General features: G+C 69.0%; 5 protein-coding genes across 5 annotated transcripts in view; 2 read left to right on the top strand and 3 right to left on the bottom strand.

The window, feature by feature from the left end:
- Nucleotides 1-2,612, top strand: part of SPATS2 (spermatogenesis associated serine rich 2) — a 31,187-nt gene extending 28,575 nt beyond the window's left edge. The window contains 4 exon segments of the mRNA XM_030036921.2: nt 429-531; nt 984-1,198; nt 1,563-1,589; nt 1,591-2,612. Coding sequence (XP_029892781.1) covers nt 429-531; nt 984-1,198; nt 1,563-1,589; nt 1,591-1,830 — 585 coding nt within the window. The 3' untranslated portion in view covers nt 1,831-2,612.
- Nucleotides 2,613-2,797: 185 nt separating this feature from the next.
- KCNH3 (potassium voltage-gated channel subfamily H member 3) lies at nt 2,798-10,784 on the top strand. Its single transcript, XM_030036900.2, is given in 18 exon segments — nt 2,798-3,190; nt 4,255-4,488; nt 4,618-4,752; nt 4,830-4,960; nt 5,487-5,690; nt 5,692-5,737; nt 5,843-5,958; nt 5,960-6,001; nt 6,703-6,910; nt 7,346-7,401; nt 7,403-7,613; nt 7,700-7,899; nt 8,590-8,839; nt 8,963-9,162; nt 9,632-9,852; nt 9,929-10,011; nt 10,106-10,188; nt 10,273-10,784. Coding segments are annotated over 18 exon segments (2,982 nt in total). The 5' UTR covers nt 2,798-3,114; the 3' UTR covers nt 10,759-10,784.
- Nucleotides 10,785-10,794: 10 nt separating this feature from the next.
- Nucleotides 10,795-14,462, bottom strand: MCRS1 (microspherule protein 1). Its single transcript, XM_030036925.1, has 14 exons — nt 14,222-14,462; nt 13,519-13,648; nt 13,264-13,402; nt 13,019-13,177; nt 12,788-12,897; nt 12,588-12,696; nt 12,344-12,482; nt 12,178-12,253; nt 12,064-12,092; nt 11,849-11,941; nt 11,678-11,760; nt 11,482-11,569; nt 11,218-11,345; nt 10,795-11,133 (listed from the first exon to the last, which is right to left on the bottom strand). Exons 1-14 carry the CDS (start codon nt 14,445-14,447, stop codon nt 11,047-11,049), a joined length of 1,596 nt encoding a protein of 531 aa, XP_029892785.1. The 5' UTR covers nt 14,448-14,462; the 3' UTR covers nt 10,795-11,046.
- A 263-nt stretch (nt 14,463-14,725) lies between these two features.
- ITGA7 (integrin subunit alpha 7) lies at nt 14,726-21,859 on the bottom strand. The gene is made up of 19 exons (XM_041128930.1): nt 21,749-21,859; nt 21,411-21,605; nt 21,169-21,257; nt 20,958-21,085; nt 20,487-20,582; nt 20,336-20,397; nt 20,039-20,208; nt 19,627-19,776; nt 19,394-19,506; nt 19,114-19,312; nt 18,627-18,710; nt 18,473-18,552; nt 18,280-18,357; nt 18,088-18,190; nt 17,534-17,896; nt 16,802-16,915; nt 16,607-16,705; nt 16,396-16,521; nt 14,726-15,176 (listed from the first exon to the last, which is right to left on the bottom strand). Exons 1-19 carry the CDS (start codon nt 21,750-21,752, stop codon nt 14,994-14,996), a joined length of 2,436 nt encoding a protein of 811 aa, XP_040984864.1. The 5' UTR covers nt 21,753-21,859; the 3' UTR covers nt 14,726-14,993.
- A 61-nt stretch (nt 21,860-21,920) lies between these two features.
- LOC121233817 (integrin alpha-7-like) lies at nt 21,921-27,135 on the bottom strand. The gene is made up of 7 exons (XM_041128800.1): nt 26,966-27,135; nt 25,035-25,162; nt 24,852-24,931; nt 24,504-24,759; nt 23,495-23,626; nt 23,204-23,295; nt 21,921-21,956 (listed from the first exon to the last, which is right to left on the bottom strand). Exons 1-7 carry the CDS (start codon nt 27,133-27,135, stop codon nt 21,927-21,929), a joined length of 888 nt encoding a protein of 295 aa, XP_040984734.1. The 3' UTR covers nt 21,921-21,926.
- Nucleotides 27,136-27,560: the final 425 nt, after the last annotated feature.

Here is a 27,560-nt window from a genome sequence, read left to right on the forward strand (position 1 = left end):
CAGCACGCCGGCTCCTGCCGCAAGAGGTCAGTGCGAAGTTGCATCAATTAAACTCTAGTTTGAAAACTAAAACTGCTCACCCCTGTAGCAGGATGAGTGCAGCTGAGAAACCTGTTGCCCCTGTGAGCGTCCAGAGACCTGGGCTGTGCTGATTTCACAGGCCAGAGACGGGCAGAGTGGAGCTGCCGTTGGACCGAGTTAACCTATGGCTTGGCTGCTGGAGCTTGGGGAAGGCTGTTTGTGTACGGGCTGAAAAAATCTGATTTTCTATTTCTGTAAGTTGTCATTGCCTTCTCACCAAGATTTTTTTTTCAAGCAGCACCCAACTCAGATACCTGCTCCTGGGCCAAAGCGGGAGGCTTTCACCTCCCTTTTCTGTTCCTGTACACAGACTGAATTAACGTGCGTGTTTTGCCTTTTCTGTGAAGCACTTTGTGAGCGAACGGAAGTACGATGAGGACCTGGGCAGGGTGGCGCGGTTCACGTGCGACCTCGATGCGCTGAAGAAGAGCATTGCCTCGTTCGGCCAAGGTGAGCTGGGTGGGAGTCGGGGAGGAGCCGAGGTGTCACTCACCCCTTTGCTAGCCCTGCTGTCACCAAAACCCTTCACGTGTGCCCCAAAACCTGATAGCGGCAGGACTGGGAGCGTTCTGCTCTGGGCATTTTGTTTCCTCTGGGCAGTGGAGAGAGGAACCAGCCCTCTTGCTGCTGCTGCAGACGCTCCTCCCTTGGCAAGAGGTGTCTGTGCCCATTCCCTTTGCTGTCGAGCGCTGGTCCCTGTTAGCCGCTGGTCCCCTTGTACCGTTCACACGACCAAAGCTTCATCTTGCTGGAAAAAGCTCTGTTGTCCCTTTGAGCCTTTGGCTCCAGCCGTGAGCCGGCTCCACCCCGGCAGTGCTGTAGCCAGCAGGGTCCGGAGGCCAGAGGGTGAACGGTCTGGGTCCTGTCTGCAAAAAACACATTTTGGGGTATTTCTCTTCCAGTTTCCCATCCAAAGAACAGCTACTCCACCCGATCGCGGTGCAGCTCCGTCATGGCTGTGTCCCTGAGCAGTCCCAGCGAGACCTCTGCTCCCTCCACCCCTGCGTGTGCCTCTGCCTCTGCTGCAAGCCTTACCACAGCGAGCAAGAAGCCCTCGTCCTCAGCGGAGGCAGCTGTGGGGAACGCCGGCGGCCGCCCTCCCCAGCCTTCGCGAGAGGTAACCGCACCCTGGCGCGGCACCGGCGCGGCGCTGCGGGAAGCTTGCTCTGCATTTGTGGCTCCTCTCCCGATTCCTGGGCCGGGTCCTTCCCTGCCAGGTGCCCTTTGCCGTCAGGACTCGCGCAGGGCTGGGCAGCCGCAGGGTCAAGGTCACCGGCAGCTGCAGGGCGCAGCCTTGCCTTGATGGTTCTGCTTCAGAGCAGGCTTTGGGGGTTTTGCTTTTCCACTTTTCCCCCCCACCAACCCCTGGGAAGGGGAGGTGGGAGTGTGTAGGGATGCTGCAGCAGGAGGTCGCAGCCCTCCAGCCGGCAGGAGCTGCCTCTGCCGGCCCACGCTCACTTGCCCACCCTCTTCTGTTTCAGGCTTTCCAGGGGAACAGGAGACCGGGAGCGGGACCCAGGTCCCAGGGCCAGCGCCACATCGGCCCCCCCCGGACGCTCCAACAACGGCAACCGACACAAGAACGGGCCGGGCCAGGCCCACGGCAGGGCGGCAAACCTCGCCCCTGGCAGCCTCCGCTGCCAGCCCCGGCCAGACTCAGCCCACGGGCACCAGCGGTGCCTCGGCGCAGCCGGGCCGGCCCGGTCCCCCTCCCTCCGGCACAGAGACCAAGGGGCTCCCGCAGCGTAAGCCCAGAGCCAGTCGGCAGGAGGGAGCGAACTCCTGAGAGCCCCGGGCTCTCCCTTCCTGCCACAAGTCCAACGTGAGAACCAGACTGTAGGAAGCTCCTAGCTAGGATACTAACGAAGGAAAGTTTACACTTCTCATTTTTTGTGCCATTTTTTGTCCCCCCCCCCCCCTTTCCCCCCCCTCGTCTGCTTTGTGTTCTTCTCACGCCTGCGCTGCACCCTCGGAGTGGGTTCAGGCCTCCCCCAGCTCTTGCCCTTTTCCTTTCCCCTCCAGAAATTGCCTTTTGTCTGCAAAATCGCTGACAGCGCTGGCCAAAAACCCAGTCCCTGGTGGGTTTGGTTTTTTTTGTTTTTTTTTTCCCCCTTATGTGCACCAACATCTATCTGGGCCTTGCCTCGGAGGAACGGCCGGCGACAGCCCATCCCTCGTGCTGGCAGCGAGGATGAGTGCTGGGACATGGGGGCTGCGGGTGTCCCCTCTCCCCTGGGGACAGGCAGGAATCTGGCCCCCTCCTCTCCGGGCTGTGACACGGGGCTGGGGACCTGCACACTTTGTCCGCACACTTTGCTGTTCTCTGGTTTTTATGTTGGGGAGCTCTTTTTCTTTTATTCTCTTGTCCTGCCTTCCCCCCTGCCCCATCCCCACTTCTCCAGCCCTTCTTCGGCCCTAAATTAAATTTATAGCAATATCAATTAGCAGAGCTAATCCTAGGTTGACACGGGGTGGAGATTGCGACAGTCCTTCTTTATAGCTGTATGAATAAAGACGATGTTCACAGTGAATGTCGCTGTCTGTGCCTTGCTGCCACCAATAATCCCAGTGGGGGGGAGGATGGGGCTTCCCGGGGGGTCCCTGGCTTTGCCTCCCCTCCTCTTCTTTTTACCCCAGGGGTTTTTTCTTTCCTTCTCTTGAACTAAACTTCTCCGGAGTTGGTTGAACAAATTAAATAAATGAAACCCAACTTTCAGCTTGACAAATTTAAATGTTTTCTGCTTGAGTCTGACCCTTGGGCTCTGACCTGACCCACCCCCCACCCCCCCTGCTGTCACCCCCAAAGCTCCCCTTGGGCTGTGACCCCCGTGGGCTTGTTCCTTACAGAGAAGAGCCAGAATTTTGTACTGGAGGCTCCAGGGCTGAAGCAAGGTTCTGGTGCTCCCCCCCCCCCCCCCCCCCAGCCCCTCCCGGGGGGGGGTACCGGTACCGGCATGGTGCGGGGGGGGGGGGGGCAAACCCTGGGACCGACGGTACCCACGGGGATGGCGGCAGCTCGGAGCCGCCGTTGAGATGTCGCCGATGCGGGGCCTCCTGGCACCGCAAAACGCTTTTCTGGACACCATCGCTCGCCGCTTCGACGGGACGCGTGAGTGTACCGGCACCGGCAACCACGGGGCTGCCCCCCCCCCCCCCCGCCAAAACCCCTCCCGGCCCGGAACCGGCCCCGATGTTCCGGGCCGGGAGGGGTTTTTGCGGGGGGGGGGGGGGGGGGGCAGCACCGGGAGTGGGTGATGCTCGGCGCTGCGCATCCCCCCCCGGGACCGGGGACCGGTCACCCCCTCGGAGACCACCCGGTGGGATCGGGACAAAGTGGGGGGGCTACGCTCCGGTCCCCACCTTCCCCCCCCCCCCGTCTTGCCCACCGGGGAAGGATCCGGCCCCGTTGCCCCCTCCCCGGGGCTATAAATACCCCCGCCCGCCCCCGCCGTACCGGTGAGTAACGGTGATGAGCTCCGTGGGACCGGGGCTGCACCGGGCTGGGACCGGCAGCCGCGGGGCTGGGGGGGGGGGGGGGGGGGGCTGGAGCCCCCCGGGATCGCTCCGGTCCGTGGGAAAGGGCCCCCCGCCTTCCTCCTCCTCCTCCTCCTCCTCCGCCCCCGGCCCGGTGCCGGCCTCTCCTGGGGAGAGCGGGTGGGAGGCAGCCCCCCACGCTGTTCCTATGCAAATGTATGCAAATGAGGCGGAGTGGGCTCCACCGGTGCCAACGGGGCGGTTCAGCCCAAGCGTTGCTGCGCGGCGGGTAAAAATAACCCAGCGGACCCAGATGGCTGCGGGTACACCCCCACCCCTCCAGCACCCCCGGACCCCCCCTGGACCCCCCAGCCCAGCCAGGGGGACCCAGGCACCCCACCCCCTTCCCCCCCCAAGCCCCATGGGCTCCCCCAAACCCAATGGGCTCCCCCAAACCCAAGGGGCACCCCCAGCCCCTTCCCCCCTCCAGCCCCATGGCATCCCCAAACCCAATGGGCTCCCCCAAACCCAAGGGGCACCCCCAGCCCCTTCCTCCCTCCAACCCCATGGCATCCCCCAGCCTCACGGGCTCCCCCAAACCCCTGGGGTCCCCCCAGTCCCCTTTCCCCCAGCCCCACGGGCTCTCCGCACCCCTTTCTGCCCCCCGCCCCCCCCTTCCCAGCCGCCTCTCCGTTGCAGACAGTAACTTCGTGCTGGGCAATGCCCAGGTGCCCAGCGCCTTCCCCGTCGTCTACTGCTCCGACGGCTTCTGCGACCTGACGGGCTTCTCGCGGGCGGAGGTGATGCAGCGCTGCTGCGCCTGCTCCTTCCTCTACGGCCCCGACACCAGCGAGCTGCTGCGGCAGCAGCTCCGGCGCGCGTTGGACGAGCACCAGGCCTTCAAGGGCGAGCTCATCCTCTACCGCAAGAGCGGTGGGTGGTAGCGAGGGCGGCCGGGTCCCTCCCGCGGTCCTTCCGCACCCCCCCGCCACCACCCTGCCCCGGGGTTGGGGGGCGATGCTCCGTCAGCCCCGGTGTTGCCCCCCCCCCCCCCCCCGGCAGGTGTCCCCTTCTGGTGCCTGGTGGACGTGGTGCCCATCAAGAACGAGAAGGACGAGGTGGCCCTGTTCCTCGTGTCGCACAAGGACATCACCAGCACCAAGAGCCGCTCGGGCGCCGACAGCGCGAGGGACACGGGTGAGGGGGTGGCGAGGGGGAAGACGGGACCGGCTGGAGCCCCCCGTGGCCACCATCCCTCCCATCTCTCCCGGCAGGCGGGCGCCGGCGGTTCAGCCGTGCCGGAGGGAAGGGCTTCAACGCCAGCCGGCGCCGGAGCCGGGCGGTGCTGTATCACCTCTCGGGGCACCTGCAGAAGCAGAGAAAAAGCAAGCACAAGCTCAGAAAGGTGGAGCGGGGACATGGGTCGGGGCTGGGGGACACGTGTCGGGGCTGGGGGACACGTGTCGGGGCTGGGGGACACGCATCGGGGCTGGGGACACGTATTGGGGCTGGGGACACGTGTCGGGGCTGGGGACAGGGCATCCTGGCTGGGAAGAGGCTGATGCCGTGGACGTGGTGACACGAGGGCTGGGGACAAGGTGCTGCGGCCGAGGGCAGGCTGTTTCCAGGGTGTCGGGGGACAGAGACAAGGTGTTGGGGTTGGGGACAAGGTGACGGAGGTAGGGACAAGTGGCTGGACTGGGAAGGGGCTGGAGATGAGGTGTGTGGGTTTGGGATGTCCAGGCTGGGACACACACCTAGGCTGGAGACAGGGGAAGGAGAGGGCTGGGGACAAAGTGTTGAAGTTGGGGACAGTATGTCCGTGCTAGCGACAGTGTCCAGGCTGGGGACAGGGTGTCAGGGCAGGGGACAAGGTGTAGGGGCAGGGGACAGGGCATCTTGGCTGACACCCCCCCCCCCGTCTCCATCAGGGTGTCTTTGGGGACAAGCCCTCGCTGCCCGAGTACAAGGTGGCCGCCATCCGCAAGCCCCCCCTCATCCTGCTGCACTACGGGGCCTTCAAGGCGGGCTGGGACGGGCTCATCCTGCTCGCCACCCTCTACGTGGCCGTCACCGTCCCCTACAGCGTCTGCGTTGGCGCTGGCAGTGAGGAGGGGCTGCCAGCCGCCCGCGGCCCCCCCCAGCGCCTGCGACCTGTGCGTGGAAATCCTCTTCATGCTGGGTAAAGCCCCCCCACCTCCCCACGCACACCCTGCCCCGTGCCGGCTCGGGGCTGGCAGAGGCCGGGGGGACTCGGTGCACTGACGGCCGCCCCACTCCGCCCCAGACATCGTCCTCAATTTCCGCACCACCTTCGTCAGCAAGTCGGGGCAGGTGGTGCTGGACCCCCGTGCCGTCGCTCGCCATTACCTGGCCGGCTGGTTCCTGCTCGACCTCGTGGCCCGCGCTGCCTTTCGACCTGCTCGCCGCCTGCCAGGTCAACGTGGTGAGCGCTGGGATGCGGGGACACCCCCCCCCCCCCCCCCCCCCCCCCCCCCCATCCGCCGCCCCGATCTGCGGGGATCCCACTGGGGTTTTGGGGATGCTGATGGACCAAGGGGATCTCACTAGAGACCCTGAAGGGCTGCAGGGATCCCAAAAGGCTGCAGGGACCTTGATGGGGCTTTTGGGATCCTGGTGGGATTATGGAGACCCTGATGTGGCTGTGGTGACACTGATGGGGTACTGGGGACTGTAATGGGGCTGTGGTGACACTGATGGGGCACTGGGGACCGTAATGGGGCTGTGGTGACACTGATGGGGCACTGGGGACCGTAATGGGGCTGTGGTGACACTGATGGGGTACTGGGGACTGTAATGGGGCTGTGGTGACACTGATGGGGCACTGGGGACCCTAATGGTTTGTGGTGACACTGATGGGGCATTGGGGATCGTAATGGGGCTGTGGTGACACTGATGGGGCACTGGGGACCCTAATGGTTTGTGGTGACACTGATGGGGTATTGGGGACCGTAATGGGGCTGTGGTGACACTGATGGGGCACTGGGGACCCTGATGGGCTGCAGGACACCCCCCCATTAATGCTGCAGGGACCCTCATGGGCTGTGAGGGACCCCCACAGGGGCTTATGGCTGGACGGAGCCAACCGGTGCCCCGTCCCCTCCGGCACTGCCCGTCTCCCCGCAGTACGTGGGGGCCCATCTGCTGAAGACGGTGCGGCTGCTGCGGCTGCTGCGGCTGCTGCCCAACCTGGACCGGTACTCGCAGTACAGCGCCGTGGTGCTGGCGCTCCTCATGGTGGTCTTCGGCCTCCTGGCCCACTGGGTCGCCTGCGGCTGGTTCTTCCTGGGGCAGCGCGAGGTGGAAGGCAGCCCCACCGCCCTGCCTGAGATCGGTACGGCCGCCCCGCCGCCACCGCCCCCCCCCATGGTGGGGGGCTGCAGGGGTTCCTGTCGCTTGTCCCCACATGCCTGACCCTGCTACGGTGTCCCCACATACCCCCATGTCCCCGTACCCCAGAGCTGGTGGCTGTGCACCCTCTGAACTACTGCTGGGATTTGCTGGTGTGGTGTGTCGTGCCCCGCCCCCCCCCCCCCCCCCCCCCCCCCCCAATGTCCTTTTTGCAGCCCGAGACTGAGACCTGCCCCTGCACCCCATGACCACCACCACCAGCCCCCCCCCCCCCCCGAGACCTGCCTATGCAACCTGTGCCCCCCCCCACAGCCCCAGAGCCTGTCCAGTTTCTGCCCGTACCCCCTGCGCCCATGTGGGGCTGTCCCTGTCCCCCACCCCAAATGGCTCTGCTCACCCCCTGTCCCCCCGCCCCCAGGCTGGCTGCAGGAGCTGGCACGGCGGCTGGAGACCCCCTACTACCTGGCCAGGAGGAATTGCAGCACCGGGGGGGGCCGGGAACGGCACGGGGCCGGGGGCCAACTGCAGCGGGAGTTGGGGGCTGCTGGGGGGCCCCTCGCTGCGCAGTGCCTACATCACCTCCCTCTACTTCGCCCTGAGCAGCCTGACCAGCGTGGGCTTCGGCAACGTCTCCGCCAACACCGACACCGAAAAGATTTTCTCCATCTGCACCATGCTGGTCGGGGGTGAGGGGCCAGGGTGGGCAAATGGGGGGGGGGGGGGGGAAGGGGGGACCCGGTAACTGGGTGACGGGTGTCCTCACCGTCCCCAGCGCTAATGCACGCGGTGGTCTTCGGCAACGTGACGGCCATCATCCAGCGGCTGTACGCCCGCCGGTTCCTGTACCACAGCCGCACCCGCGACCTGCACGACTACATCCGCATCCACCGCATCCCCCGGCCCCTCAAGCGCCGCATCCTCGAGTATTTCCAGAGCACTTGGGCGGCCAACAACGGCATCGACACGGCCGAGGTCAGACTGCGCCGCGGACCCCCCCCCCCCCCCCCCCCCCACCAGGATCCGGGGAGGCAGTGGCGGTGCATGGACGGAGGGATACTGGGGTGCTGCGATCCCATAGCGGGGATGGATCGGGATGGGGGGACTTGGATGTACGGTCTGCGGTTGGGGATGGATGGGAACTGGGGTGCTTCACCCCATAGCAGTGGTGGAGGGGGCCTGCGGGGGGTCCCCAGCCCCATAGCAGGGATGGAGGGGGGGACTCTGGGGTGCTCAGTCCATGATGGGGATGGATGGGGACCTGGGGGGTCCCCAGCCCCATAGCAGGGATGGAGGGGGGGACTTCGGGGTGCTCAGTCCATGATGGGGATGGATGGGGACCTGGGGGGGTCCCCAGCCCCATAGCAGGGATGGAGGGGGGGACTTCGGGGTGCTCAGTCCATGATGGGGATGGATGGGGACCTGGGGGGGTCCCCAGCCCCATAGCAGGGATGGAGGGGGGGCAACTTTGGGGTGCTCAGTCCACAGTGGGAAGGGATGGGGAGCTCAGGATGCCCCAGCCCCACAGTAGGGATGGATGGGGGGGGGCTCTGGGTGCATGGTCTGTGATGGGGCTGGATGGGGAGCTCCGAGGGGCTCGGGGGGTGGTGGGACACGGAGGGGGGAGTGTATCAGCCCCCACCCCCCCGAGCTCCGTCCGCGCAGCTCCTGCAGAGCCTGCCCGAGGAGCTGCGGGCCGACATCGCCCTGCACCTGCACAAGGAGCTGCTGCAGCTGCCCCTCTTTGGGGGGGCCAGCCGGGGCTGCCTGCGCACCCTCTCCCTGGGGGTGCGCCCCGCTTTCTGCACCCCCGGCGAGCTCCTCATCCGACGGGGCGACGCGCTCCAGGCGCTCTACTTCCTCCGCTCCGGCTCCATGGAGGTGCTGCGGGACGGCACCGTCCTCGCCATCCTCGGTGCGGGACGCGGGAGCGGGCTGAGGACGGCCGCGTCGTGACGCCGATGGTTGGCCTGACGCTCCCTTCTCCCCCGCCACGTGTTCGTGTGTGTGTGTGTGTGTGTCCCAACACCTTGTCCAGGGAAGGGGGACCTGATCGGCTGCGACCTGGGGGGGTCCCGGCTGGCGCGGGCGGACGTGCGGGGGCTGACGTACTGCGCCCTGCAGAGCCTGGGGCTGCCGGCGCTGGCCGAGGGCCTGGCCCTCGACCCCGAATTCGCCCGCGCTTTCCGCCGGCAGCTCCCCCGAGAGCTCAGCTACGACCTGGGGGGTGCCCCCGAGGTGAGGTGACGTCACCAGGGGACGGGGAGTGATGTCATGGGGGCGGGGGAGCGACATCACGGAGCCAGGGGTGGCAGGGGGGCTGATGCTACCCCCCAGCAGCGATGGCGAGGCAGGGGGGGAGAGGGGAGGCGAAGTCGTGGGCTCGGTGGGTCCAAGACCCTGAGGCAGCTCTGGCCTGAAGGATGATGTCACAGCCTCCTAGTGACATCACCATCCCCAGACTGTGACATGACTCTTAGCTAAGGGGGGACATGACAAATTTGAGGCACGACCCGCGGGCCAAAGTCAATGGTGGGTGGGTGGGGGGACATAGTGCAGAGCCAGTGGGTGACATCACGGGAACGAGAGTGACATCACAGAAACAAGAGTGACATCACAGGGCCTGGGTGATGTCACGGGGGAAGGGGTGATGCAGGGGGTGCAGGAGCCGGGCCCCCCCCCCCCCCCCTTTATGCCCTGGCTGCAGGCTGAGTCGCGCCCGCCCACGCCGCTGCCCACGCTGGAGGAGGGGGCCGAGCCGCAGCCCCCCAGCCCTGGCCCGGCCCCCCCCAGCCCCCAGCCGTCCCCGCCAGTGGGGACCCAGCCCCGGCCCCCCCACGGCGGAGGCCCCCGCGCCCACCCCGAGCCCGGACGCCCCACGGCCCTGCAGCTGCACCCTTGGAGCAGCCCCCCCGACCTGAGTCCCAGGTGAGGGGCGGGGGGGGGGGGGGGGGGGGCTAGAGCACTGGGTCTGTGCCCCACCGCCCCCCCCACTGTCCCACAGGGTGGTCGACGGCATCGAGGGGGAGGGCTGTGCCACCGACAAGCCCCTCTTCAACTTCCACCTCGACTCCTCCCTAGGGCCAGGTAAAGTGGGGGGGGGCCCGATGCTGGGACGGGGCGGGGGGGGGGGGGGCTGGACCCCTGGGTGCCCCAAGGAGACACTCGCCTCTCCCCCCAGCTGGGGACGGGGGGCTGCTGGCCATCCCCCCCGGCCCCTCGGAGCCGAGCAGCGCCGACACCATTGAGAAGCTGCGGCAGGCGGTAAGGGGGGGGGGCCTGGGGGGGCTGCAGTAGGTTTGGGAGGTGGGGGGGGTCCAGGGGAGCGCTGACCCCCATCACCCACAGGTGGCCGAGCTGTCAGGGCAGGTGCTGCAGCTGCGGGAGGGGCTGCGGGTGCTGCGAGAGGCCGTGCAGCTCCTGCTGCTGCTGCCGCCCCCCCCCGCGCCCCGACGCCCCGGTGATGGCCGCAGCCCTACAGCCGCTCCGTGTGGAGACGGGGGGGCCGGGGCTCTGCCTGCACCAGCCACCCCCCGACTGCACCCACAGCCAGCCCTGGGGCAGGGGCCCCCCCACCGCTCAAAGCGCGCCCTGGCTGTGCCCCAACCCCTTCTGGGGCTCCCCAGGGGGGCAGGAGGGGCAGCTGCAGGGGAGCCCCCCCTCATGGCCGCCCGTCCCTGCCTCTTCGGGGGGCCAGGGCGTCCCCATGCTGGAGCCCACCGTGCCCTGGGATGTGCCCAGCCTGGAGCTGGCGCTGATGGGGGGGTCCCAGAGGCAGGGGCCCCCCTCGTCCCAAGAGGAGGGGACGGGCATGTAACGGGACCCCCAGGGTGACTTTTTCAATAAAAAAGTAATGTTAAGAACAGGAGCTGCGGGTCTTGTGTCCCCCCCCGGGGTGGCCCCAGGCCCTGGGGACCCCCACATCGGGGCAGGGGAAAACACTTTATTAGAAGGTAACAATCTCCAGCCCTGGGGCTGGGGGCAGGAGGGGCCCAGCACCCCCAGGGAGGCATCTTGAGGGGGGCCAGGGGGCCCCAGTGCCAAACTGGGGGCTGTGGGGACCCCCACTCCCCCCATACAGGGCCAGTGGGGGGGACCTGGCAGAGCAGCCCCCAGCCCTCGTCACTGCTGGGCCAGCTTGGCCGCCTCCGCCTTGATGAGGGCGATCAGGTCCTGGTTGATGAGGAAGACGAAGCGGAGGCTGGCGATCTGGGGAGGGGGGAGCAGAGGGTGAGCAGGATGGGACCCCTAGACCCCCCAGGACGCCCCCCCCGCCCCCGCATTGGGGCTCACCTCCACCACCGAGTTGTTGTTCAGCTTCCACTTGTTGCCACCGAGCACGGGGCGCCCATCGATGTAGATAGGGCGCCGGCCCTCATTAGCGATGAAGAAATCCCCGTTATTCTTCAACTTGATGACGCCTGGAGGGGGGGATATGGGGTGAGAGGGGATATGGGGTGAGAGGAGGGGGGATACAGGGTGAGAGGAGGGGGGAACGCAGCTCTCCCTGCTCCAGAGCCCCCCAAGACCTGCCCCAGCCCCGATCCCCGTCCCTACCCTGCTTGCGGGAGATCTTCCAGGCCGGTCCCTCCAGCGCCAGGTCCACGTCGATCTGGTTGTCCTTTGTGGCTCTGCCCAGCGTGATCTGGGGGAAGGAAGTGACAGGGGGCCGTGGTGAGGCCGGGGGGGGCTCCCTGGGGAGTGGGGGGGCTCTGCTAGGGTGAGGGACGGGGGGCACAACACCTGCGCTCACCTCCCGGGAACGCATGAGGTACCGCACCATGCGGCCCCGCAGTACGGCCAGCGTCTGGCTGTCAAAGTCCGGGGAGCTCATGCCTGCAGGAAGGAGGAGGGAGAGGGGTGGAGGGACAGACAGACAGCTGGGGGGACGGACAGACGGCCCCCCCTGGCTCCCAGCTCTCACCTGTGATGCTGTCGACCAGCACCTGCCACTTGTGCAGCTCCTGCTCCAGCTGCCGGATCTCCCGCTTCTGGCGCCGGTCGGCCACAGTCAGCTCTGGGGGAAAAAGGGAAAAGGGAGGTGGGGAGGGTGGGGGGCACCTATCCCCCATCCTGGGGGGGGTCCTGGGCCTCTCCCCACCAATTCAGGCTGCCCAGATGGGAGCGGGCTGGACTCACCGTGCTCCAGCACCTCGTCCCGCACATCCCTGCAGGGGAGAAGAGGCAGGATGAAACTGTGCTCCCCCCGCAGCCACGGCCCCTCTCCCCACCCCAGCCCCCCAAAACCCTCACTTCAGCTTGCTGTCATCAAGCATGTCCTCAGCGTCCGAGAAGTTCAGCACTTGGTCCCCCTTGGGCAGCGGCTGCACTGAAAGGAGCAGGAGGAGAAAGAGTGAGGGGGCTGGGGTGGGGGGGGCACAGGGGATGCAGGGGACACAGGGGACCCTCCCGGCCTCACCGGTCTGGTCGTCCAGCAGGTAGTACTGCTTCATGAGCTGCCAGTGGAGCTGCAGAGCCTTGGCCGTCCGGGAGGGGTAAAAGACGTCAGGATGCTTGTGGAGCAGCTCCTGGAAGGTGTCGAGTGTGGGCTGGCTGGTCTGCGGAGGGGAGAAGGGACACATGGCACCAGGGACCCCCATCGAGAGCCCAAGACCCCCAGACTGGAACCCCCCCATCCCGCTCCGCTCCCGGCTGGCTCTTACCGATCCCACCTTGTTCAGCAGCTGCTCCTCAGCTTTGCTGAAGAGCACTTTGCTCTGGATGGCGGCGATCGCCTCGGGGTGCAGCTGCCGCATGGCCTGGCAGGCCAGCCTGGTGCGGGGGGGGGAAAATCGCAGTGTGAGAGCCCCCACCGGCCCCCACCCGGGATGGCTCTGCCCCTCCAGGCCTGTCCCGCACTCACTTGGAGATGATGGGGTCGTAGAGGAGCGCGTACCACCGCTCCTGGATCTCCCGCAGGTTGAAGCGGCAGCTGAACTTCACGCCCAAGTGCACAGAAGTCAAGTCATTGGTCTGGAAAAGTCCCCAGGTGAGGGGACAGTCCCAAGGGGGGCCAGCCCCAAAACATAGTGATGGCAAACACCCCCCTGCGAGGCTCCCCAGGGGGACAGGCAGCTTCCCCTGGGGTCGTTACCTGCAGCACGGCATTGATGAGCAAAAGGTCGTCAGCGGGTTTCCAGCGGCCCAGGTCCTTCGTCACCTGCAGGGGCTGTTTGCTCTTCTTCATCCGCTTGGCGAGGCCGGGGGTCGGGACCGGGCTGGGCGCGATGGGGGTGGACACAGACTTGGAGACCTGGGTGGGCAGAGGCGAGGTTTCGGGGTCTCTCGGAGCTCCCCAGACCCCTGGCCGGCCCCTGGATGTCCCCACCAGCCCCTTACCTTCTTCTTCTCACTAGAGGAGGGCTCACTGCCTGAGCAGCGCCCGGGCTCGACCCCACCGGCGCCCTTGGCCCGGCTAGAGGATTTGGCAAGGCTGCTCTCTACCAGCTCATCGTCAAACTTCTTCCGCTTGATGAACCTGGAAAAAACGAAGACGCTTTTGAGTCCCGGTGCCCGCGGGCCACCGTCTCCTGCAGACAGGCAAGCAGCAGGCAGGGCTCAGCCCTGCACCCCCCCCGTCCCACCCCGGCGTACCGCGACGAGCTGCGGCGCTTGGGGATGGCACCCGAGGCTTGGGCCGAACCCCGCTTCTGCCCCGCCAGCGACTCCTCGTCCTCGGAGCGGCTCGTTGCGCCCGACGCCATCAGTCCGGAGAGCAGCACGTCTGCGGGGGACAGGAGAGAGAGGGGGGTGTCACCGGCTGCCCCCCAAAAGCTAACCCACAAAACCTCTGGGCTCCCCATTGCAGCTGGGGGTGCAGCCTTCCCGGGGGCTTTTGGGGGGGGCGGGGGGGGGACAACGACACGACTCCAACCCCGTAGGGATCTGGGGGGATGCTGGGAACACGGGAACTTGGCGGGGAAAAGCAGGAGGACACGGGGAAAGTGAAGTGGTCGTGGAAATGGGGAGGGGGGGGTCACGGGGGGCCGTGGGCGGCAGCGAGGGACACGGCAAGGCAGGGGGCACGGGGGGAGGCACAAGGGGACACGGAGGGACATGGGGGCACCGGGGGTTACATGAGGAGCCCGGGGAGGGGATGAGGGACACGGTGGTGGCGGGGGGGGGGGGGGCGCAGGGCCCTGTCGGGGTCCCCCAGGCAAACCCCCCCCCCCCGCCCCGGCCCGGGGAGGACCCAGGTCCGTCCCCCCACCCCCGGCTGCCGCCTCCCGCGGGGCGTCGTTCGTCTGTCCGTCCCCGCCCCGGGCAGCCGGTGCCGGCTCCGGTGCCGCGGCCTCACCATCCCCGGGAGCGGAGGCTCCGGCCGCTCCGCGACGGCGTCCGCCCGGGCGCCTCCATGGACGGCGCCGCTTCCGGGTACCCACCGGAAAACGGTTTGACATCAGCATCAGGCGCGGTGAAGCCGGGGAGTGCGCCGCCATTTTAAAGGTTCCGCCCGGCCCCTGCGGCGCGGCGCCATCTTGGCTCAGGGCGCCGCCATCTTGGCTAAGGGCAGGGCCGCACATCCCGCATCCACCCCGCTCCTTTCGGGGCCGCCGTTGCCGGTGGGTCGGGGGCGGCCGGGCCCAACCCACGGGCAGGGACGGGGACGAGCCCCGTTATCCCGGCAGACAGGGCTCGTCCCGGCCCCGGCAGCGTAGCTACCCGCCGCCCGTGGAAACGTCCACACCCATCATGGCGGCACCCGCCGCCACACCCATCATGGCGGCTCCCCAGTGCCCCCCCCCCCACGGCCACACCCATCATGGCCGACACCCCCAGGCTGCGAAGAAGGGAGACGGTCTCCGCGGAGGGGCTGTTCCTTCTTTTATTGGGTCGAGCATCGCTGCAGGGCCGAGCTGACCCCGTGGGGCCGAGCCCTCCCCGTGGGGTCCAGCCCTTCCCGTGGGGCCGACGAGCCCCGTCCCTGTGCGAGCAGCCCCGCGTGTGCCGGCACACGCGTGTGCCTCCCCACACGCGGTGCCAGAGGGTCCTTCCCTGGGGCCGCGAAGGAGGGTCCCGTGTCCAGCGTCCCGTGCGCGTGCCACCGTCCCCCGGGACCTGGGGGGGGTCTACGCCGAGCTGGGGGCGACATGGCCGTCGTTGGCCTCGCTCAAGTTGGCGGCCCACTCCTTCCTCTGGATGGTGCCCGTCTTCTCCTCGCGGAACTGCTGCCGCTCCTCCCGCGGGATCTTCACGGCGTGGTACTGCGGCACGGCCGGCGGCGCGTAGCGCGCCCGGCGGAAGAAGCCCAGCTGCGGGGGACCGGCGAGTCAGGGCCCCGCGGGGACGCCTTGGCTTTGGGAACGGCTCCGCGAGCCCGCGGCACCGGCGCTTGTGCCGGCGCTGGCCCATCCCTCGGCGCTCACCCCAAAAGAGCAGGGGCGTGCGCTTTGCACCGGCACTTGTGCAACCGCGCGCCAGCACCGCAAACGCTCGCACGTCCCGGTTCGGGCACAGCAAACCCTTGCACGATCGTGTGCCGGCACTGCAAACCCACATACACCCACACTGCAAACCCTCGCACGCCCACACACCAGCACTGCAAACCCATGCACCAGCACTGCAAACCCTCGCACGTCCCGGTTTGGACACTCCAAACCCTCGCACACCCGTGTACCAGCACTGCAAACCCTCGCACGTCCCGGTTTGGACACTCCAAACCCTCGCACACCCGTGCACCAGCACTGCAAACCCTCGCACGTCCCGGTTTGGACACTGCTAACCCTCGCACACCCACACACCAGCACTGCAAACCCTCGCACGTCCCGGTTTGGACGCTGCAAACCCTCGCACACCCACACACCAGCACTGCAAACCCTCGCACGTCCCGGTTTGGACGCTGCAAACCCTCGCACACCCACACGCCAGCACTGCAAACCCTCGTTCCCTCCACCCTGACGCCGCACACCCACGCACACCCGCACGCAGACCCTGCAAACCCCCGTCCCTCCGCCTCGGCACGCCGCCAGCCCTCGCACACCCGCGCAGGGTGGCCGCCAGCCCTCGCACACCCCTGCGCACCGGTGCTCGCTGCCCGCCGGGGCCAGGGCGGGAGAGCCCTGCGTTACCGCTCGCCCTCCAGCGCCTGCTTCTCCGCCGCGGAGGGCTGCAGGCCCAGGCGGGCCCGGTAATAGTTAGCGGCGTAGCGGGACTTTCGGCTGCTCCGCTTGAAGAAGCCGCACTGGGGAGGAAGCGAGAGGGTGAGGCTGGGCAAGGCCAGGCTGCGTGGCACGGCACGGCATGGCACGGCGTGGCACAGCGTGGCTGGGGTGGCATGGCACGACATGGCACAGCACGGCACGACATGGCATGGCACAGATGGGATGGCACAGCATGGCGTAGCTGGGGTGGCACGGCACGGCACAACGTGGCACGGCACGGCGTAGCTGGGGTGGCACGGCACAGCATGTCCAGGGGACCCCGTGCCACGGGGAGGGGGACGCATCTTGCCGCGAGGACCCCGACCCTCACCTTCCAGAGGATGAAGACGAGCAGGGCCAGGACGAGGATGCCGGCCAGCACGGCCAGCAGGATGACCCACCACGGCACGCCGCCGGCCACCGCCGCCCCGGGGTCCAGGTAGATGGAGACGGGGATCTGGGGAGGGGAGGGTGGTCAGGGGGCAGCGAGGCGGTGGGTCGGGGGGGGGGCCGGGGTGCTGGGGGTGGGGGGGGGGCCAGACCTGCGTGGAGGCATCCTTCAGCACCAGGTTCTTGATGGAGGAGGTCACCGAGACGCTGGCGCGCACGATCAGCTCCACCGAGGTGACGGCCAGGTACTCCTGTGGCGGGGGGGCACGGGATGGGCTGAGCCCCCTCCGCAGCCCGGGGGGGACCTGTCCCCATCCCGGGGGGGGCCCATCCACGTCCCCTCCTACCTCCAGGAAGGTGCTGTTCCAGAGACGCCCGCGGGCCGTCAGCACGGCGGCGCGCTCGAAGCTGTACAGCGGGCAGCGGAAGGCCAGGCAGCGCGCGGTGCCCTGGGCACAGTCCTGCGGGATGGGACGGGATGGGGGGATCAGCCCGGCCGAGCACCCCACCACCAGCCGGGGCACCCCAACATTAGGTGTGCCGGAATAGGTGCACCCCAGGAGCGGGTGTACTCCGGCTGCTGGTGCACCCCATGCACGGTGGCACCCCGGCAGTTAGTGCTCCCCAGGAGCGGGTGCACCCCAGGAGCAGGGGTACCACAGGAGTGGGTGCTTATCAGGAGCAGGGGTACCCCAGGAGCAGGGGTACCCCAGGACTGAGTGCTCATCAGGAGCAGGGGTACCCCAGGAGCAGGGATACCCCAGAAGCAGGTGCACCCCAGGACTGAGTGCATCCCAGAAGCGGGTGCACCCCAGGATCAGGGATACCCCAGGAGTGGGTGCTCCCCAGGAGCAGGGGTACCCCAGGACTGGGTGCACCCCAGAAGCGGGTGCATCCCAGGAGTGGGTGCTCCCCAGGAGCAGGGTACCACAGGAGTGGGTGCTCATCAGGATCATGGGTACCCCAGGAGCAGGGGTACCCCAGGACTGAGTGCTCATCAGGAGCAGGGGTACCCCAGGAGTGGGTGGTCCCCAGAAACGGGTGCACCCCAGAAGCGGGTGCCCCCCAGCCCCACTCACCAGCGTGACATTCTTCCTCCTCTCCGCAGGTGCCGGCACCCACCAGGACCCCGGAGTGGGTGCCTCAGCACCGTCAGCCTCCCCCGGTGGCTCCTGGAGGGGGGAAGGATGGGCATGAAGGGGGGGGCGGCAAGGACCCCCCCCCAGGCATGGATCCATCCCCGTGCCCCCCTCCGGCGGCGGTACCAGGGCCAGGCGCAGCGGGTTGGCGGCGGGGCTGCAGGCCACCCGCTGCCCCGGGGAAGCCGCCAGTTCCAGGTGCAGAGGGTAGAGCAGCCATTTCCCATTGCTGATCTCGTGGGGCCAGAGGAGGGTGAGGAAGGCTGAGCCCAGCGTCTTCAGCGACTGGCCCCGGTTGGAGACCTGCCGGGGTGGGATGGGGGAACGGCGGCATGAGCGGGGCGGCACGGACACCCCCCCCCCCCCCCCCCGCGCCACAGCCACCCCCCATCCAGCAGCGTGGGGCAGGAAGGGGAGCAGCAGGGCTGAGACCCCCGGCGTCCCGCGTGCCCCCCGTCCCCTCGCCGCGGGAGCCAGGCGTCAGGGTGACTCACCGTGACTTCGAAGCGCACGGCGCTGCCCACCTGGCTCTCCCGCCGCACGGCGCTCTCCCCCCGCACCACCCCGCCGAAGAAGAGCCGGGGCGGTACGGCCACGCTGTGGGGACAGCCGGGGGTCAGGGCAGCCCTGGAGGGGGGTGGTGGTGGTGGTGGTCCCAGACCCCCCCCCTTCCCACCCTCACTCACCCCGTCACGGAGAGCGGCAGCTCGATGACCACGCGGGCGCGAGCCACCACCGGCTCCAGCCCGGGCTGCTCGCTGATCCTGGGGACAAGGCAGGGAGGAATCAGGGGGGGCATCACCCCGAACCCCCACTGCAGACACACAGAGCCGAGCGTGGGGCTCTGCCGTGAAGGTCCCCGACCCCCCCGGGGCTCACGTGGACAGGGCGAGCTCCACCGCCAGGTCCGTGGTCTGGATGGTGATGCCCAGGGTGCTGAGGATGAGGAAGAACCGCACCTGGGGGCAGAGGCGTGAGGGCTGGGGCCGGGGCCAGGGACTGGGGGCCGGGGGGAGCGGGGAGCTGCACCCACCTGGGCTCCGCGTTTCATGGGGTTCCCCAGCTCGCACTCCACCTGCGAGCCATTCTGGTTGGCGAGGCACACCACCGGTTTGTCCTGGGGGGGCAGAGAGCTGAGACCCTGCTGCTGGGGGTCCCCCCCAGCCTGCTGCACCCCGGGACTAACCCCTTCCTGCACCCCTGGCACCAGCCCCATCCCTCTGCTTCCCTAGGACCGTCCTCATCCTTCTGCATCCCAAGGACTGTCCCCATCCCTCCGTCCCCAGCACACCCAGGACCATCCCCATCCCTCTGCTCCCGAGGACCATCCTCATCCTTCTGCATCCCAAGGACCGTCCCCATCCCTCCATCCCCAGCACCCCTGGGACCATCCCCATCCCTCTGCATCCCCAGATCTCATCCCAGCCCACACCCCCAGGACCACCCTCTGCCCCCAGCACCCTCGGTACCACCCCCAGAGCACCCCAACCTCACTCCCCCCCGCCAGACCCCCACCGCACCGAGGACGCCCGGCCATCATAGGGGCGCAGGGCGGAGTAGGGCAGCTCCGGGGGGAACGTGGCGGTGAGCATGGCCTCGTGGGCATCGTCCCCATCCCGCTGCGGCTCCGCCGGGTCCGAGGGCAGGTTGGTGACGTGGATCTCCAGGGCCACGTCCTTCTGGTCGCTCATGGCGAAGATGGCGGTGCCATCCGCGCCCCTGGGGGCAGAGCGGCTGTGAGCCCCCCCACCCCACCCTGGGATGTCCCTGACACCCCACGGGTTGGGGACCCCCCCTCACCTGGGCAAGGGCAGGAAATCGGCGTCCCCCAGGCGGGCGCAGAACTGGAAGCGGAGCTGGAGGTTGCTCTGGCAGATCTTGTCATCCCCGCAGCCTTGCTTCAGGAAATGCACCTGGGGGGGGAACACGGGGGGGGACGGGGACACTCCAGGCAGCCCCCGTGCGGGACGGTGCACCCCAGACCCCTGGGGAGGTGGGGGGGGGGGGGGGGTGGAACGCGGCCGGGTCCCCACCTCGGTGCGGTGGCTGCTGGGCTGCTGGGGGCTGAGCACGGGCAACAGGGGGGGCAGGGTGGCCCCCCGGCTCTGCCGCGTCGCCCCGGCTCCCTGGATGCCGTAGGCGAGGGTGACGGCGATGGGGCGCAGCTTGTCACGGATGCTGTCCTGCGGGCAGGGTAGGCGAGGGTGAGGGGGGGGAATGGGGGGGGGACAGGGATGAAGGTGGGGATGGGGGTGAGGATGAGGGCAGGGAGGGAAACAGGGATGAGGATGGGGATGGGGGATGAGGCCAGGGAGGAAGATGAGGATGAGGATGGGGATGGGGATGAGGATGGGGATTGGGATGGGGATGAGGACAGGGATGAAGATGGGGATGGGGATGGGGATGGGGATGAGGGTGAGGATGGGGATGAGGATGGTGACCCACCTGGAGCTGGAAGGTGGCTTTGACGCAGGCGCGGGCGTGCTGCCGGGGCAGCTCCACTGTGTCGGAGAACTGATGCTCAGGGTCCGAGGGACGGCGGCCGAGGAAGGAGACGCGGGGGGCCTGGCCCAGGCGCCGGCGGTCCGTGTCAGCATCGAACACGTACTCCAGCACTGGGAGGGAGAGGGATGGGTGCGATGCCGGGGGTCCCTTGCCTCCCACCCCGGGGGGCTCCTGTCCCCCCCCCTGTGGTGCATCCCAAGGTCCCCCCACCCCGCTGCCTGTCCCCACCGCGCTCACCGAGGCGGGGGCTGTAGCTGGCGGGACTGGCCGTGTAGCTGAAGCAGGCTCGGACATCCACGCTGCGGGGGCACGGGGTGAGACGGGCGGCACCCACCCCCAGCCGTGCCCCGGCTGTGTGCCTGGGGGGGGGGAAGCGGGTGGCACCCACCAGACGCCCTCCTGGTGCTGGCAGTTGCTCTGCTCCAAATCGATGTTGGGGGGGAGAAGGGAGACGTTCCTGGAGACATGGATGACTGGCCGCGCCCTGCCAGGGGAGAAATGGGGGGTTCCAGGCTGGGGCCCCCCACCCTAAGCCTTGCACAGACCTGGCACTCGCCCCTTGCATGGGATCTCTGGCCGGGACCAGGGACCAGAGACCCCCTGGGTGAGGGGGCTGGGAGGTTTGAGGGGAGCCCTGCGATGGGGGATGCTCAGGGATGGGGATGCCCAGGGAGGGGGATGCCCGGCGATAGGGATGCTCGGGGAGGGGGATGCTCGGGGATAGGGATGCTCGGGGAGGGGGATGCTCAGGGATAGGGATGCCTGGCGATAGGGACGCTTGGGGAGGAGGATGCTCGGGGATGGAAGCAGCCCAGGGGTGGGGGCTGCCCCAGCTGGGCTGCCCGTGGCGGGCACTCACCTGTACAGCACGACGGTGTCGGAGAGGGAGCCGACGAGCAGGTCGGGGTAGAGGTTCCCATCCACGTCCAGCCCCCCGGAGAGTGAGTACCCGAAGGCTGTCACTCCCACGCCCTCCCCGTCCAGGACCTGGGGACAAGGCACCCGTGACACTGGGAACCAGTGGGAGAGGGGCAGTGGGCAATGCACCCCCAGGACCCACACCCCCTCACCTGTGCCGGCTTTGCCACGATGCCAAGGTTGCTGCCATGGTAGATGTAGACTTTGCCGGCACCGTCGAAGGGGGCTCCCACAGCCAGGTCTGGGGGGGGCAAGGACAGGTAGTGGGGGGTGGGCTGAGACCCTCCCAGGACCCTCTATGGGATGCAGCCCCCACCATCTCCCCCCCCCCCACAGGACGCAGGCTGTGTTCCAGCCCATCGGGACCCCAGAGCCCCCCCCCAGAGCCCCTCACCCTCAAAGCCGTCCTGGTTGAGGTCCCCGGCGGCGCTGAGGGCGATGCCGAACATGGAGCCACGGGTGCCATTGAGGCGGAGGGGGGTGGCGGACTCCCAGCGCCCCGCCGGGTTGATGTAGACGTAGGCAGCCCCCCCCGATCTCCTCCTTGCGCTCGAAAAAGTGGGGGGCCCCCACCACCAGGTCCATCCAGCTGCAAGGACGGCGGCTCCATCACCCTCCCGGCCGCGGCAAGCCGTCCCGGTACACCAAGACAGGGCAATACCCCGGCACGGAGACTGGGGGAGCAGTGGGGGGCCGAGCTGCCACAGCCATGGAGGGTCGCCCCAAACTCACCCATCACTGTTGAGGTCGAGCACGGCGACGGCGTAGCCGAAGGCGGAGGTGAGCTGCTGGCCGGGCAGCACGGCCTCGGGCACCAGGCGGTTGGCACTGTCGCGGCGCAGGATGACCACGGCCCCGGTGTGGTTGGCGCGGGGGGCTCCGGTGACGAAGCTCAGCTCCCGCCTCCGCGTCAGCCCCGCACCCGAGTCCACCGAAAAGCCTGCGGAGGTAGCGGGGGGGGGGGCAGGCGTCGGTGCCTGCCTGGCCCCCCGGCCCCCCCCCGGCTCCCCACACCTGCCGTCTGCCCGTCCGTCTGTCCGTCTCTCTCTCTGCTCAGCCCTGCGTGGCCAGGTCTCCCATCGGGGACCCTCGTGCTTTGGCGTGGGAATGGTGGCGTGCCTCAGTTTCCCTGCTCTGTGCTCCCTGGGGCACAGCTGCTGTAGCTGGTGGGAGGGGGAGGACTGCGGGGGTCCCCTCCCCGGCTCCGGAGCAAGGGGGAGCAGAGGCTGCCAGGGTAAGCAAGGACCAGCCCCTCCACGCATTGCCAGAAGGGAAGATTTTTGGGGAGAGAAAGGAAGATTTTGGGGCCAGCGCAGCAAGACCTGGAGCGGAGCCGGACGGGGGGGGTGGAACCCTCCCCCCAGCTGGAGAGAGCGGCAGAGCCCCCTCCACGGTGGGGGGCCGGGAGCCCCTTCCCCACATGCAGTGGTTGCAGTGTGCAGCCCCCCCCCTGCAGCCCCCCTGGCAGCCGTGCAGCCCCCCGAGCCCCCCGGCAGCCCCCAGCCACGCTCCGGCTGGCTACGGCCGCTGTCTCCCCCCGCAGGAACCGTGCAACCCCCCCCCATGCAGAAACATCTCCGGAGGGAACAGCACAGGGACAGTGGGGTGCTGGGGGGCCACGCCAGGCTCTGTGCCCCCCCGGGCTCTGCCCATGCCCCCCCCCCCAGCCTGGCGGTGCCCCCGCCGCAGCCCCGGCACAGCGACGGGACACAGGACAAGGACAATGACAGGGATGGGGGCTTGGGGGGGTTTGGGACCCCCACCCTGGGGGGGGGTGACAGCCACAGGCGTGTGCCTGCAGGAGATGGACCCCAGAGGGGTGGGAGCGTGTGGCGGGGGGGATTGTGCAGCCACACGCGTGCACGGCTGGGTGTGCAAGGGGTTGTGCACGAGGAAGGGGGGGGCATGCATGCGGGGGGTATGTGCAAAGGAGGGGTGTGCTTGGTGCGTGCGTGCAAGATGGGGGGGGGGGTGATGCCGCGTGCACAGGGAGGTGCGGATGGAGGTGCGCTCGGTGCGTGCGTGTGGGGACACGCGTGTGCGCACGTGTGCTCACAGGGCCCGGCGGAGGCTGCGGGAGCTCTCCTTTCCTCTCCCTTCCACAGACATGGGGGGGGGACACACCACGGGACACGGCTCCGGGGAGGGTGGCACACGGGGACGCCGTCGGTGCCGGCGTTTACGAACCCAAGTAGCTATTCTGGGCCACGTCGCCGGCCGCGCCGGGCACCTTCTCGCTGGGCTCGGGGGTTTTGTAGACCAGCTGGTCGGGGTCTGAGCTATCAATGTTTGTCACAAAAAGCAGCCCTGCGCCGCGGCCGGGCGGGAGAGAAAGAGAGAGGGGCGTCAGGGTGGGCATCGTGGCCGGGGCAGGCTGGAGCCGGGCGGCTGGGACGAGCGGGGGTCCCGCGGCAGCGATGCGGGGGGGTCCCCCGTGCCGCGCCATCGTGCCGTGCCCGGGCTCCGCCGTGCCCGTACCGAAGTAGCTGTTGGCGGGCACGGGGATGAGCGAGGGGTCCTGGTCCTTCTCGCCCCCGGCTTCGTAGGGCCCGTCGTCGTAACGCAGCAGGTCGAGGGAGCTCTGGTTAAGCAGCTCCACGCGCAGGTTCCCTGCCGAACCGAGGAGGGGTGAGGGGGGCCGGGGCGGGGACCCCCCCACCCACCCAACCGGGGACCCTCCTGCTGCCTGGGGACAAAGGGGCACCGGAGCTGCCCCACGGCACTGCGCTCGCCGGGCGGACCTGGCCCTGGCCTTGGCATCCCGACACACGGGCGCGTGGCCGCGGCGTGCATGCACGTGTGCCCCGACACACGCATGTACACACACGGGGCGCACCCCCCCCCCGGGTACTCACACACACACAGCGTGCGTGTACGTGCACACACCTGCACACATGCACACACGCTTGCGTGCATGCACACACCCATATGCACACCCACACATGCACACACCCGTGTGCTCACACCCACAGCATGAACACACACCTGTGGTGTGCTCACACCCCCAGCATGCGCACACATCATGCATGTCTGTGCACGTGCCTGCATGCACGCACACACGCTTGCACGCACACGCCCATTTGCACACCCACCCACACCTGCACACTCATACAGCGTGCACACACCCATATGCTCACACATACAGCGTGCACACACACCTGCTCACACCTACAGCATGAACACACCCTGTGCTCACACCCACACGTGCACACCCCCGTGTGCTCACACATACAGTGTGCACACACACCCACCTGCTCACACCCACGTGCTCACACCCACAGCACGCGCACAGCCACACGCTCGCACACGGCACCCAGGCACCCGTATGCTCACACCCACAGCTTGCACACCCATCGCACACGCATTTGCACGCCTGCCCAGGCAGGAACACGCACCCACGCACACCCGGCCAGCCGCACACTGCCCTGCTCCTGCACCCTCGCTCAGCCTGGGGTTGGGGGGGTCCGGCCGCCCCCCCGGCCCTCACCCTTCCAGTTGTAGGTGCCGGGGGCCCCGAAGAGGATGTAATGGTGGTCGGGGCTGAAGGCTGCGGCCAGGCCCTGCTGGCAGAAGCCGAAGCGGTCGTGGCCCTGCGGCCGCCCCTCGCAGAACTTCCACTCGCCCCCGTCCAGCTCGTCCCGCACCCGCAGGTCCTGGCTCAGCACGAAGCAGCGCCCGATCACGTCCCGCGTCTCCAGGGGCTGACGCACCCGGTGCCGTGACTCGTACAGGTGGGCGCAGGTCTGTGCGCGGGGAGGGGGGGGTCAGGAGGTGCCGGGGGACCCCCCCACCGCTGCAGCCCTCGCTGCCGGCTCTCCCCCTCTCCGGTGCTCACCACGATCTTGCCGCCGGCACCTTGGCTTTTCACGCTCACCCCCAGCCACTGGTTCTCCTTGCTCTCCCGCTGCAGGTCCACTGGTGGGGACGGGCAGCGTCAGCCCCTGCCGGGACCCCGGGGGTGGGGAGCGAGGGGGTGGCCCCCCTGCAGACCGAGCACCCCCCCAGCTGCGCAGCTCACCTCCTTCGTCGATCGGCACCCGCCAGCAGTCGGAGAGCTCGGGGGTCAGCGGGCAGGCGAAGAGCCCTCCGGTCCGGTTGGCACCTTGGCTGGGCAGCGCCGGCGCTTGGGGGGCCCCCACCAGCAGCCTGCCATGGCAAGGAGCCCCCCGTCAGGGCACGGGCCCCCCCCCGCCTCGCGAGCCCCGGCCGTGCACAAGCGGGCACGTGCGACGCTGGGTTTGCACAGACGCGCTGCCAGGTTTGCACACCCGGTGTGTGTCCCCGGCCCCCATCGGGAGCATCCCTGTCCCCACGCAGCTGTCCCCACACCCCCGCACCGATTTCACGCCGTTGGCCGTGCCGGCGCGGTGCATGCCCAGCACGGTGCCAGCCCGCCCGGCCGAGCAGCTGCAGCCCTGGCGCGGCCGTTCGCAGGCCTCAGCCGCAGCTCGGTGCACGTGTGGGCGGGGGACAGGGCGCAGGAGGTGACGCACACCCAGACCCCCCCACTCCTGCCCACTCCCTGCCCCGTCCCCCTTGGTGCAGCAGGGTTGGGGGCACCCTGACCCCCACCCAGCCCCCCACCCTGCGCAGCCCTCCCCAGGGTCCCCGAGGGGACGGGGCTCGCTCCTCTGTCCGATGAGTGCCGTGCCGCCGGTGGCTCTTCGGTGGCCGTGGGGCACCTGCGGCCACCCCCAGCCCCTCTGCCCTGGGGGACGGTGGCCTCAGGACGCGAGGGAGCCCCGGGGGGTGGCGGAGAGGCAGAGCCGGTAAAAATAAACTGGAATTCACTCAAAATAACCCTGCAGCAACATGCCCAAAAAAGGAGGGAGCCAGACGGAGGCACAGGAGTGCACCCTGCGCCAGGGCACCGGGCACTGCCCGGGGTGCCAGGGCCAAGGGAGCGGGTAAGGAGCCCATGGGGCCGAACCCATTCCCGAGACCCGCCGGGGAGCGGAGGGGACGGGCAGGGGGACACCGGTGCGGTGCCGGTGGAGCAGAGCTCAGAGCGGTGCCGGCGGCTCGGTAAACACCTGCCCGGGAGCCGGGGCACCGGGGAGCGAAAATAATCCTCCCGCCGCCAAGAATGTGGAGAGGGCGGCTGCCGTGGCCGGGCGGCTTCGGCCGGCGCCACCGGCCTGGCGGGGGGACGGGGACAGGCGGTGGCGTGCCAGGGCATCGGGGACGAGGACGGCGGCTGGGCCCTCGCGAGCGGGTGGGGAGGCGCAGGCGACAGCGCCCCAAGACCTGCCGGCTCCAGGGGTCCCTGTCGCTGAGACCCCCACCAGCAGCCCGAACCCCTCTGGGGGGCTCACAGGTGCCACGGGGACCACAGGGGCTGGGGTCTGAGGGGGACACAGGGGACACAGGGGCTGGGGACGGTGACCGCAGCCGGTGGCTGCCCTGGCATGCGGCGGGTGGGGCGTTTGCCAGCTCAGCGGCAAGCGGGCGCGGGGGAGGCGGCGGGCACGGCCCGGGAAGGGGGGGCCCGGCCGGGGGGGGTCCATGCACCCGAGCACCCTGAGGCTGCGCTCGGGGCATCGATGGCCCCCCAATTCCCCCCCCCCCCGCCCCGGCCCTGGCTGAATAATTCGGGAGCGGTGGCAGCGCAGGCGGCGGGTCCCCGCGCCCGTCCCCGTCACCTCGGGTCTCCAGCCCCGTTGGAGTCTCGGCACCCCGAAGCCGTGAGGGGCAGGATCTGGCCCCTGCAGCATCCCGGGGAGCGGGGGGCCGAGCGGCTGCCGGTCCCCAGCTCAGCGGGGGGGGGGGACACACAGACCCGAGGAGGGGAACACAGAGCGGGGGGGACCCGACCCGGGACAAGGATCCACGGGGACAGCCCGGCTGTCCGGCGCGGAGTGGGGGCTGTCCACGGCTCCCGCGCCCCTCCCGGCCCCGAGGGTCCGGACCCCCCAGCCGCCCCCCCCCCCGGGGGTCTCCTGCACTCACCAGCCGGCCGGCTCGGGGCTGAGCTGCCGGTGCAGAGCCACGGCGAAGCCGAAGAGGCTGCCCTTGTCGCCGTCCTTCAGCAGGGTGCTGGTGGCATCCAGGTTGAAGGCTGCGCTCGCCAGCAGCCGCAGGCAGAACCAGGGCAGCCAGAGCCCCCGAGCCCCCGCCATGCCGCCGGTCACCGCCGGTCCCCCCCTCCTCCCGGCTCCGGCTCCGGCTCCGGCCGCCGGCGAGGAGGAGGAGGAGGAGGAGGAGGAGGAGGACGGGGAAGCACGGCCCCCGCCCCGCCTGCCGCGGGCTGGGTCCCACCGTGTGTCACCGCCCGGGTCGCCCAGCCCGGGGCAGAGCACCGCAGCAGCCCCCCCCCCCCCCCGCCACCTCGCTGCACGGGGCATCGCGCCCCGTATCGCCGTGTACTGCACCCCAAATCCTGGTGCATCGCACCCATCACCCCGTACTGCACCGTGCACGGGGCATCACACCCCATATCATGATGTACTGCACCCCAGATCACGGTGCATCGCACCCATCACCCCGCACTGCACCCTGCATGGGGCATTGCACCCCATATCACAGTGTACTGCACCCCACATCG

Source organism: Aquila chrysaetos, chromosome 15 (genome assembly GCF_900496995.4).
Source record: "Aquila chrysaetos chrysaetos chromosome 15, bAquChr1.4, whole genome shotgun sequence".
Lineage (NCBI taxonomy): Eukaryota > Metazoa > Chordata > Aves > Accipitriformes > Accipitridae > Aquila > Aquila chrysaetos.